Source organism: Bufo bufo, chromosome 4 (assembly GCF_905171765.1).
Source record: "Bufo bufo chromosome 4, aBufBuf1.1, whole genome shotgun sequence".
Taxonomy (NCBI): Eukaryota; Metazoa; Chordata; class Amphibia; order Anura; family Bufonidae; genus Bufo; species Bufo bufo.
The window spans coordinates 40,740,822-40,753,994 of NC_053392.1; the positions used below are offsets into that span (position 1 = coordinate 40,740,822).

Below are 13,173 nucleotides of genomic sequence, written 5' to 3' on the forward strand. Positions count from 1 at the left end.
ATAGATAGATAATAGATAGATAATAGATAGATAGATAGATAGATAGATAGATAATAGATAGATAGATAATAGATAGATAATAGATAGATAGATAATAGATAGATAATAGATAGATAGATAGATAGATAGATAATAGATAATAGATAGATAATAGATAATAGATAGATAATAGATAGATAGATAATAGATAATAGATAGATAGATAGATAATAGATAATAGATAGATAATAGACAGATAATAGATAATAGATAATAGATAGATGACAGATAATAGATAATAGATAATAGATAATAGATGACAGATAATAGATGACAGATAATAGATAATAGATAGATAATAGATAATAGATAATAGATGACAGATAATAGACAGACTGTAGTCACCGTATAGTCAGCTCAAAGATTTGGTTCAGTTTGCTCTGTAACAGAGATGCCTGGAATAGAAGAGAACACAGGGGGTGGACAGTGAGCGCCATTCAGTGACATGTAGCATTATGTAACCTGCAGTGATATCACATAGGATGACGGATATGTAATCATCTTAAGGGCTCATTCAGAAGGCCGTATGCTGTCTGCACAAATGCGGATCGTTTTTTTCCTTCGGACAGTTCAGCATGTCTGCAAAAAAACGGATAGCATTCCGCATTATTGCTGACCCATAGACTTTAATGGGGCCACGTCCTGATTTCCACTGACAGGTACAGGACATGTTTTATTTGTTTTGCGGAGGGCCCATAGAAGTGAATAGGTCCGCATCTAATCCGCAAAAAAACGGATCTGCATTTTTGCGGACAGTATACTGCAGTCTGAATGTGCCCTAAGTCAGATATTGTGAAGACAACTTTATACCCCCCCCCCCCCCCTTCTACATGTAGCATTCCGGAACTTTCCAAATACTTCTATATAATGACCTCCTATCATATCCTCCAGTCACATCCAAAGCAGCGTTCACAATTCAACTGGTTGCTAACTATAAACATCACCGTAGCTATAGAGGCACTGAACAAGCAGGGAGCTGCAGGGATATTCAGGTCTGTAAACACTCGTAGGTAAAAATTAACCAGAGAAATTCTTGTATGCAGCTTTGGCTGTGACTAGAGTAGAATATATGATGTGAATGAATGCAGACACAATAAGAACACAAATGAAGCATGATAGCTAGCCGAGACTTTTTCTGCAGTGACTGGAAGGCCCCACCCTTGGAGTTCCCCTTTAAGACATGTTTTACACTCCTTACCCTGGCTCCACAATGTGCGGCAATCTCCTCAAACGGAGCCTTCTGGAACTTCTCCACCACCTGCCGCCGGCGCTCGCGCTCCTGTTCCTCCACCGCCACGCTATCCACTGTGTGGGAAGACACGTATACGGGGGTTAGTTGGTTCAGGGGGGGAAAAAGGGTTAAATTTTCCTAGAGCGCCCCCAGAGGTGAAATCAAGTATGACACATACAGGTTACATCTATATGTCTTATACATTCTGCCGCCCTCACATCTCACTGCTGCCCCCTGAAGGCCTCACTACCTCATTACACAGCTCCCACAATGCAAGGCACAGCAGGGAGATCTCTCACATCTACAGGATATCAGACATTTAGAGGAAGCGGGGCCCCCCTAATAGACTTCATTCTTCATCATTTTTCACATCTCTGCTTGCTGTCAGTGACTGGGGACATTCTTGTTCACACCTGGAGGCTGCACAGACCAGCTCTTACCGATTGCTTTCTTCAGAGTTTCAAATGTAATCTCCTCGGCTGGAGCTCTCTGAAAAAAAGAGAATATGAGACTTGTTACAGCACAGAGTATTTCAGGAGGGGAGTGTGCTGATCTTATGGGAAGTACTGGCAGGACACAGACTGAGAATTACATGGTAGAAGGAGCAGGCTCCCCAGCAGCACAGAGTATTTCAGGAGGGGAGTGTGCTGATCTTATGGGAAGTGCTGGCAGGACACAGACTGAGAATTACATAGTAGAAGGAGCAGGCTCCCCAGCAGCACAGAGTATTTCAGGAGGGGAGTGTGCTGATCTTATGGGAAGTGCTGGCAGGACACAGACTGAGAATTACATAGTAGAAGGAGCAGGCTCCCCAGCAGCACAGAGTATTTCAGGAGGGGAGTGAGCTGATCTTATGGGAAGTACTGGCAGGACACAGACTGAGAATTACATGGTAGAAGGAGCAGGCTCCCCAGCAGCACAGAGTATTTCAGGAGACAGGAGCTGATCTTATGGAAAGTGCTGACAGGACACAGACTGAGAATTACATAGTGGGAGGAGAATGGCTCTCCAGCAGCACAGAGTATTTCAGGAGAGGGGAGTGTGCTGATCCTATGGGAAGTACTGTCAGGACACAGACTGAGAATTACATAGTGGGAGGAGAATAGCTACCCAGCAGCACAGAGTATTTCAGGAGAGGGGTGTGTTGATCTTATGGGAAGTACTGGCAGGACACAGACTGAGAATTACATAGTAAAAGGAGCAGGCTCCCCAGCAGCACAGAGTATTTCAGGAGAGGGGTGTGCTGATCTTGTGGGAAGTACTGGCAGGACACAGACTGAGAATTACATAGTGGGAGGAGAATGGCTACCCAGCAGCACAGAGTATTTCAGGAGAGGGGAGTGTGCTGATCTTGTGGGAAGTGCTGGCAGGACACAGACTGAGAGTTACATAGTAGAAGGAGCAGGCTCCCCAGCAGCACAGAGTATTTCAGGAGGGGAGTGAGCTGATCTTGTGGGAAGTACTGGCAGGACACAGACTGAGCATTACATAGTGGGAGGAGAATGGCTACCCAGCAGCACAGAGTATTTCAGGAGAGGAATGTGCTGATCTTGTGGGAAATCGCAGAGCGAGAGTTACATAGTAGAAGGAGCAGGTTCTCCAGCAGCACAGAGTATTTCAGGAGAGGAGTGTGCTGATCTTGTGCAGATCACACAATGAATACTACAAAGTGGATTGGGCATGGTCTTCAGCAGCAGAGAGTGTTTCAGGAGAAAAGTGTGCAGATCTTTTGGGAGGCAGCGACCTGTTCACTCACATGAAGACAAGTTGTAGGACACAGACCGAGAGTTTCACAGTGGGAGGAGCAAGGCCCTCCAGCAGCACAGAGTATTTTAGGAAAGGAGTGCACTGATCTTGTGCAAATCACACAATGAGCATTACAAAGTGGAAAGGTCAGGGTCTCCGACAGCACAGAGTGTTTCAGGAGAGAAGTGTGATGAACTTGTGGAAGGTCATAGACTGAAAGTTACAAGGTGGAAGGAGTAGGGTCCCTAGCAGCACAGAGTATGTCAGGAGAGGAGTGTGCCAATCCTGTGGGATGTCACAGAGTTACATAGTGGAAGAGAGGTTTTCGGGGTGTGCACTGCTCTCTCCAATTATGTCTACATCAGAGGACCCCATTCTGCTACGGACACCCCCTCCTATTAGACATTTATGACATAATGGTGTCTCAGATACAGAGCTCCACATCCTGCACCCGCATTTCCTTCACCTCCTATATCTAACCTCTTGCTGCTCCTGCCGCCGACACCTAAAGACGTCTCTACAATCTGCCCCTTTCTTACTATGGAAACAACAAAACCTCTCATTGCTGCCCTGATCCATTCCCGCCTGGATTAGTGTAACTCATTAGTGATTGGTCTCCCCCTCACCAGACTCTCCCCTCTCCAATCCATCCTGAACACAGCAGCCAGGGTCACCTATCTGTCCAACCGCTACTCCGAAGCCTCCACCCTATGCCAGTCTCTACTCCGATGCCTCCGCCCTGTGCCAGTCTCTAGTCCGATGCCTCCTCCCTGTACCAGTCACTACTCCGATGCCTCCACCCTGTGCCATACTCTACTCCGATGCCTCCACCCTGTGCCAGTCTCTAGTCCGATGCCTCCGCCCTGTGCCAGTCACTACTCCGATGCCTCCACCCTGTGCCATACTCTACTCCGATGCCTCCGCCCTGTGCCAGTCTCTAGTCTGAAGCCTCCACCCTGTGCCAGTCACTACTCCGATGCCTCCGCCCTGTGCCAGTCACTACTCCGATGCCTCAGCCCTGTGCCAGTCACTACTCCGAAGCCTCCACCCTATGCCAGTCTCTACTCCGATGCCTCCGCCCTGTGCCAGTCTCTACTCCGATGCCTCCGCCCTGTGCCAGTCACTACTCCGAAGCCTCCACCCTGTGCCAGTCTCTAGTCCGATGCCTCAGCCCTGTGCCAGTCACTACTCCAATGCCTGCGCCCTGTGCCAGTCACTACTCCGATGCCTCCGCCCTGTGCCAGTCACTACTCCGATGCCTCCGCCCTGTGCCAGTCACTACTCCGATGCCTCCGCCCTGTGCCAGTCACTACTCCGATGCCTCCGCCCTGTGCCAGTCACTACTCCGATGCCTCCGCCCTGTGCCAGTCATTGCACTGGTTGCCCACACAGTACAGGATTGAATTTAAGGTCTTTACTCTCCCCCACAGTGCTGCACTCCTACATCTCCTCCCTCCTCTCTGTCTACCACCCTGCCCGTGCTCTCCGTTCAGCCAATGCCTTATGACTGACATCCACCATAATTCGAAGACTTCTCCTGAGCTGCACCAGTTCTCTGGAACGTCCTACCCCAAGCAGCTAGGTAAATTCACACCAGCCACAGTTTTAGACGCTGCCTAAAAACTCATCTTTTTAGGTTAGCCTATCTCATCCCCTGATCAAACCCTCTACCCTTCACCCCCCCTGTCCGTCATCATCATTCTCCTGAACCTGATCCACCACTGTCCACCCCCCCCCCCCCCCCACCGGCGCCTCTATTGTGTGAAGATGGTCGGACCATTGTACAATACAAGCACGTGTCACCTTTTGCATCACCCCTGTCTCCTCGTAGATTGTAAGCTCTTGTGAGCGGAGGTTGATTCCTCATAGTTATGAATGGCCTGATGTCCTCTCCGCCATCATCTCCTCTTTACCCATGGACATGCTCTACGTCAATGTCCTCACCTCCTCTTTCTCCGGGCTGTTCCTGGACTCTACTTCCACCTGCAGAGATATCGTCTCCCCGATGCTCTTCCTTTTAGACAAACGGTCTTCATCTACAAGACAATGGAAGACTCGTGAGCGTGTCCTTGATGTTCAGTTCAATGGAAGGAACTGAAAGGGCGTGAACATAATGGGATGCATTCAGAGAGCTCCGATCCTTTCATTCCCTGAGAGGGCTTAATGGATCGGAAGAGCAAACGTGGGTGGGGGAGGAAGAGTTAAAAAAAATAAAATTAAAAATTTAAGCAAACCTCCACTCTTTAAGTAAAATAAAAAATCAGACTGTACTGTGTGAGTTGATATCGGATCTATAATCCATCTAGAGTCCAACATGTAAGGGGCCTTTGTTTTCGCAGTTTCAATTTCTTCCCATGATTCCCGGCACAGCCTGGGTGACTACCTCTGTTGACCATAAGGATTTATGCTACGTGTAATTTCATGGACTGCCACAAGGGGGAGACAAAAGGCAGACCTGCCATCTCCTGGCTATGTGCAAACACTGAACGCCCCCAAACAGGAAGTAGGCATTAAGGAGGCAGCAGCACTTACCTGTCAGCTGAGGAACATAGGGAGTGCTCAACCTATCCGAATTATAACCGCTTCCTCCCAACACTTCACTGACTTTACTCTGCAGGAAGAGCAGCTCGGTGTCGATCTGATCCACACTCTTCGACCACCTGCAGAAATATTTTTCAAGACGAATTTAATTTCCTCACAAAGAATTAAAAATTAGAAAATGTTATTTTTAAATAAAGATGTCCGCCATTTTCCCGCATACCGGGGTGTCGCTCGGCAACAGATCAAAACACTAAGAATATCTTATTGCTTTTCACATTGCAGCCACAAGGTAGTACGAAGCTAAGGTGACGCCATCTGGTGGACACTAAAGGAAAATGCTGCTCATAGGAAGCAATAGAATCCATCAAAGTTCTGCTGTAGACAGAGGAATATGTGACACAGCGGTGCAGACAGATCACAGCCACAGCCTACTGCCGGACATGGGGGTCACCTGCAGGACATGGGGGTCACCTGCAGGACATGGGGGTCACCTGCAGGACATGGGGGTCACCTGCAGGACATGGGGGTCACCTGCAGGACATGGGGGTCACCTGCAGGACATGGGGGTCACCTGCAGGACATGGGGGTCACCTGTAACCGCAGCCTACTGCCGGACATGGGAGCTACCTGCAAGACATGGGAGTCACCTGTAACCGCAGCCTACTGCAGGACATGGGAGTCACCTGTAACCGCAGCCTACTGCAAGACATGGGAGTCACCTGTACCCGCAGCCTACTGCAGGACATGGGAGTCACCTGTAACCACAGCCTACTGCAAGACATGGGAGTCACCTGTACCCGCAGCCTACTGCAGGACATGGGAGTCACCTGTAACCGCAGCCTACTGCAAGACATGGGAGTCACCTGTACCCGCAGCCTACTGCAGGACATGGGAGTCACCTGTAACCACAGCCTACTGCAGGACATGGGAGTCACCTGTAACCACAGCCTACTGCAGGACATGGGAGTCACCTGTAACCGCAGCCTACTGCAAGACATGGGAGTCACCTGTAACCGCAGCCTACTGCAGGACATGGGAGTCACCTGTAACCGCAGCCTACTGCAAGACATGGGAGTCACCTGTACCCGCAGCCTACTGCAGGATATGGGAGTCACCTGTACCCGCAGCCTACTACGGGACATGGGAGTCACCTGTAACCACAGCCTACTGCAGGACATGGGAGTCACCTGTAACCGCAGCCTACTGCAAGACATGGGAGTCACCTGTAACCGCAGCCTACTACAGGACATGGGAGTCACCTGTACCCGCAGCCTACTGCAAGACATGGGAGTCACCTGTACCCGCAGCCTACTGCAAGACATGGGAGTCACCTGTACCCGCAGCCTACTGCAAGACATGGGAGTCACCTGTACCCGCAGCCTACTGCAGGATATGGGAGTCACCTGTAACCGCAGCCTACTGCAGGACATGGGAGTCACCTGTAACCGCAGCCTACTGCAAGACATGGGAGTCACCTGTAACCGCAACCTACTACAGGACATGGGAGTCACCTGTACCCGCAGCCCACTGCAGGACATGGGAGTCACCTGTACCCGCAGCCTACTGCAAGACATGGGAGTCACCTGTACCCGCAGCCTACTGCAGGACATGGGAGTCACCTGTACCCGCAGCCTACTGCAAGACATGGGAGTCACCTGTAGCCGCAGCCTACTGCAGGACATGGGAGTCACCTGTGACCGCAGCCTACTGCAGGACATGGGAGTCACCTGTAACCGCAGCCTACTGCAGGACATGGGAGTCACCTGTAACCGCAGCCTACTGCAGGACATGGGAGTCACCTGTAACCGCAGCCTACTGCAGGACATGGGAGTCACCTGTACCCGCAGCCTACTGCAGGACATGGGAATCACCTGTAACCGCAGCCTACTGCAGGACATGGGAGTCACCTGTGACCGCAGCCTACTACAGGACATGGGAGTCACCTGTAACCGCAGCCTACTGCAGGACATGGGAGTCACCTGTACCCGCAGCCTACTGCAGGACATGGGAGTCACCTGTAACCGCAGCCTACTGCAGGACATGGGAGTCACCTGTACCCGCAGCCTACTGCAGGACATGGGAGTCACCTGTAACCGCAGCCTACTGCAGGACATGGGAGTCACCTGTAACCGCAGCCTACTGCAAGACATGGGAGTCACCTGTACCCGCAGCCTACTGCAAGATATGGGAGTCACCTGTACCCGCAGCCTACTGCAGGACATGGGAGTCACCTGTACCCGCAGCCTACTGCAGGACATGGGAGTCACCTGTAACCACAACCTACTGCAGGACATGGGAGTCACCTGTACCCGCAGCCTACTGCAAGATATGGGAGTCACCTGTACCCGCAGCCTACTACAGGACATGGGAGTCACCTGTACCCGCAGCCTACTGCAGGACATGGGAGTCACCTGTAACCGCAGCCTACTGCAAGATATGGGAGTCACCTGTACCCGCAGCCTACTGCAGGACATGGGAGTCACCTGTGACCGCAGCCTACTACAAGACATGGGGGTCACCTGTAACCGCAGCCTACTGCAGGACATGGGAGTCACCTGTGACCGAGCCTACTGCAGGACATGGGAGTCACCTGTAGCCGCAGCCTACTGCAAGACATGGGAGTCACCTGTACCCGCAGCCTACTGCAAGACATGGGAGTCACCTGTACCCGCAGCCTACTGCAGGACATGGGAGTCACCTGTAACCGCAGCCTACTGCAAGACATGGGAGTCACCTGTGACCGCAGCCTACTGCAGGACATGGGAGTCACCTGTACCCGCAGCCTACTGCAGGACATGGGAGTCACCTGTGACCGCAGCCTACTGCAGGACATGGGAGTCACCTGTAACCACAACCTACTGCAGGACATGGGAGTCACCTGTACCCGCAGCCTACTGCAGGACATGGGAGTCACCTGTATCCGCAGCCTACTGCAGGACATGGGAGTCACCTGTACCCGCAGCCTACTGCAGGACATGGGAGTCACCTGTGACCGCAGCCTACTGCCGGACATGGGAGTCACCTGTACCCGCAACCTACTGCAGGACATGGGAGTCACCTGTGACCGCAGCCTACTACAGGACATGGGAGTCACCTGTAACCGCAGCCTACTACAGGACATGGGAGTCACCTGTAACCGCAGCCTACTGCAAGACATGGGAGTCACCTGTACCCGCAGCCTACTGCAGGACATGGGAGTCACCTGTAACCGCAGCCTACTGCAGGACATGGGAGTCACCTGTGACCGCAGCCTACTGCCGGACATGGGAGTCACCTGTACCCGCAACCTACTGCAGGACATGGGAGTCACCTGTGACCGCAGCCTACTACAGGACATGGGAGTCACCTGTAACCGCAGCCTACTGCAAGACATGGGAGTCACCTGTACCCGCAGCCTACTGCAGGACATGGGAGTCACCTGTACCCGCAGCCTACTGCAGGACATGGGAGTCACCTGTACCCGCAGCCTACTGCAGGACATGGGAGTCACCTGTACCCGCAGCCTACTGCAGGACATGGGAGTCACCTGTGACCGCAGCCTACTGCAGGACATGGGAGTCACCTGTAACCACAACCTACTGCAGGACATGGGAGTCACCTGTGACCGCAGCCTACTGCAGGACATGGGAGTCACCTGTACCCGCAGCCTACTGCAGGACATGGGAGTCACCTGTAACCGCAGCCTACTGCAGGACATGGGAGTCACCTGTGACCGCAGCCTACTGCCGGACATGGGAGTCACCTGTACCCGCAACCTACTGCAGGACATGGGAGTCACCTGTGACCGCAGCCTACTACAGGACATGGGAGTCACCTGTAACCGCAGCCTACTGCAAGACATGGGAGTCACCTGTACCCGCAGCCTACTGCAGGACATGGGAGTCACCTGTAACCGCAGCCTACTACAGGACATGGGAGTCACCTGTGACCGCAGCCTACTGCAGGACATGGGAGTCACCTGTACCCGCAGCCTACTGCAGGACATGGGAGTCACCTGTAACCGCAGCCTACTGCAGGACATGGGAGTCACCTGTGACCGCAGCCTACTGCCGGACATGGGAGTCACCTGTACCCGCAACCTACTGCAGGACATGGGAGTCACCTGTGACCGCAGCCTACTACAGGACATGGGAGTCACCTGTAACCGCAGCCTACTGCAAGACATGGGAGTCACCTGTACCCGCAGCCTACTGCAGGACATGGGAGTCACCTGTAACCGCAGCCTACTACAGGACATGGGAGTCACCTGTGACCGCAGCCTACTGCAGGACATGGGAGTCACCTGTGACCGCAGCCTACTGCAGGACATGGGAGTCACCTGTGACCGCAGCCTACTGCAGGACATGGGAGTCACCTGTGACCGCAGCCTACTGCCGGACATGGGAGTCACCTGTACCCGCAACCTACTGCAGGACATGGGAGTCACCTGTGACCGCAGCCTACTACAGGACATGGGAGTCACCTGTAACCGCAGCCTACTGCAGGACATGGGAGTCACCTGTACCCGCAGCCTACTGCAGGACATGGGAGTCACCTGTAACCGCAGCCTACTACAGGACATGGGAGTCACCTGTAACCGCAGCCTACTGCAGGACATGGGAGTCACCTGTAACCGCAGCCTACTGCAGGACATGGGAGTCACCTGTACCCGCAGCCTATTGCAGGACATGGGAGTCACCTGTACCCGCAGCCTACTGCAGGACATGGGAGTCACCTGTGACCGCAGCCTACTGCAGGACATGGGAGTCACCTGTGACCACAGCCTACTGCAGGACATGGGAGTCACCTGTAACCACAACCTACTGCAGGACATGGGAGTCACCTGTACCCGCAGCCTACTGCAGGACATGGGAGTCACCTGTGACCGCAGCCTACTGCAGGACATGGGAGTCACCTGTACCCGCAGCCTACTGCAGGACATGGGAGTCACCTGTAACCGCAGCCTACTGCAAGACATGGGAGTCACCTGTGACCGCAGCCTACTACAGGACATGGGAGTCACCTGTAACCGCAGCCTACTGCAGGACATGGGAGTCACCTGTACCCGCAGCCTACTGCAGGACATGGGAGTCACCTGTAACCGCAGCCTACTGCAAGACATGGGAGTCACCTGTAACCGCAGCCTACTGCAAGACATGGGAGTCACCTGTACCCGCAGCCTACTAGGACAATGTGTATGGATGGGAAACTGTATATACAAGAGCACTCTCTGTTAGGCACTGTGTATAGGTGCACTCTCTAGCAGGCACTGTGTATAGGGGCACTCTTTGGCAGGCACTGTGTATAGGTGCACTCTCTGGCAGGCACTGTGTATAGGGGCACTCTCTGGCAGGCACTGTGTATAGGGGCACTCTCTGGCAGGCACTGTGTATAGGGGCACTCTCTGGCAGGCACTGTGTATAGGGGCACTCTCTAGCAGGCACTGTGTATAGGGGCACTCTCTAGCAGGCACTGTGTATAGGGGCACTCTCTGGCAGGCACTGTGTATAGGGGCCCTCTCTGGCAGGCACTGCGTATAGGGGCAGTCTCTGGCAGGCACTGCGTATAGGGGCACTCTCTGGCAGGCACTGCGTATAGGGACACTCTCTGGCAGGCACTGTGTGTAGGGGCACTCTCTGGCAGGCACTGTGTATAGGGGCACTCTCTGGCAGGCACTGTATAGGGTCACTCTCTGGCAGGCACTGTGCATAGGGGCACTCTCTGGCAGGCACTGTGCATAGGGGCACTCTCTGGCAGGCACTGTGCATAGGGACACTCTCTGGCAGGCACTGTGTGTAGGGGCACTCTCTGGCAGGCACTGCGTATAGGGACACTCTCTGGCAGGCACTGCGTATAGGGGCACTCTCTGGCAGGCACTGTGTATAGGGGCACTCTCTGGCAGGCACTGTGTATGGGGCACTCTCTGGCAGGCACTGTGCATAGGGACACTCTCTGGCAGGCACTGTGCATAGGGACACTCTCTGGCAGGCACTGTGCATAGGGGCACTCTCTGGCAGGCACTGTGCATAGGGGCACTCTCTAGCAGGCACTGTGCGTAGGGACACTCTCTGGCAGGGACTGTGTATAGGGGCACTCTCTGGCAGGGACTGTGTATAGGGGCACTCTCTAGCAGGCACTGTGTATAGGGGCACTCTCTGGCAGGCACTGTGCATAGGGGCAATCTCTGGCAGGCACTGTGTATAGGGGCACTCTCTGGCAGGCACTGCGTATAGGGGCACTCTCTGGCAGGCACTGTGTATAGGGACACTCTCTGGAAGGCACTGTGTATAGGGGCACTCTCTGGCAGGCACTGTATAGGGGCACTCTCTGTCAGGCACTGTATAGGGACACTCTCTGGCAGGCACTGTGCATAGGGGCACTCTCTGGCAGGCACTGTGTATAGGGGCACTCTCTGGCAGGGACTGTGTATAGGGGCACTCTCTGGCAGGCACTGCGTATAGGGGCACTCTCTGGCAGGCACTGTGTATAGGGGCACTCTCTGGCAGGCACTGCGTATAGGGGCACTCTCTGGCAGGCACTGCGTATAGGGGCACTCTCTGGCAGGCACTGTGAATAGGGACACTCTCTGTCAGGCACTGTGTATAGGGGCACTCTCTGGCAGGCACTGTGTATAGGGGCACTCTCTGGCAGGCACTGTGTATGGGGCACTCTCTGGCAGGCACTGTGTATAGGGGCACTCTCTAGCAGGCACTGTGTATAGGGGCACTCTCTGGCAGGCACTGTGTATAGGGGCACTCTCTGGCAGGCACTGTGTATAGGGGCACTCTCTGGCAGGCACTGTGTATAGGGGCACTCTCTGGCAGGCACTGTGTATAGGGGCACTCTCTGGCAGGCACTGTGTATAGGGGCACTCTTTGTCAGGCACTGTGTTTGGGGCCACTCTCTGGCAGGCACTGTGTATAGGGGCACTCTCTGGCAGGCACTGTGAATAGGGGCACTCTCTGGCAGGCACTGTGAATAGGGGCACTCTCTGGCAGGCACTGTGCATAGGGGCCCTCTCTGGCAGGCACTGTGTATAGGGACACTCTCTGGCAGGCACTGCGTATAGGGGCACTCTCTGGCAGGCACTGCGTATAGGGGCACTCTCTGGCAGGCACGAGAGTATAGGGGCACTCTCTGGCAGGCACTGCGCATAGGGGCGCTCTCTGGCAGGCACTGTGTATAGGGGCACTCTCTGGCAGGCACTGTGTATAGGGGCACTCTCTGGCAGGCACTGTGTATAGGGGCACTCTCTGGCAGGCACTGTGTATAGGGGCACTCTCTGGCAGGCACTGTGTATAGGGGCACTCTCTGGCAGGCACTGCGTATAGAGGCGCTCTCTGGCAGGCACTGCGTATAGGGGCGCTCTCTGGCAGGCACTGCGTATAGGGGCGCTCTCTGGCAGGCACTGCGTATAGGGGCGCTCTCTGGCAGGCACTGCGTATAGGGGCGCTCTTTGGCAGGCACTGTATAGGGTCACTCTCTGGCAGGCACTGTGTATAGGGGCACTCTCTGGCAGGCACTGTGCATAGGGGCACTCTCTGGCAGGCACTGTGTATAGGGGCACTCTCTGGCAGGCACTGTGTATAGGGGCACTCTCTGGCAGGCACTGTGTATAGGGGCACTCTCTGGCAGGC

The 13,173-nt window shown here is 53.9% G+C and overlaps 1 protein-coding gene across 1 annotated transcript in view; it reads right to left on the reverse strand.

The window, feature by feature from the left end:
- EFR3B (EFR3 homolog B) overlaps nt 1-13,173 on the reverse strand; it is a 132,229-nt gene that overhangs the window by 7,783 nt on the left and 111,273 nt on the right. Inside the window, 5 exon segments of the mRNA XM_040427122.1 lie at nt 385-434; nt 1,238-1,344; nt 1,711-1,759; nt 4,961-5,052; nt 5,549-5,676. Coding sequence (XP_040283056.1) covers nt 385-434; nt 1,238-1,344; nt 1,711-1,759; nt 4,961-5,052; nt 5,549-5,676 — 426 coding nt within the window.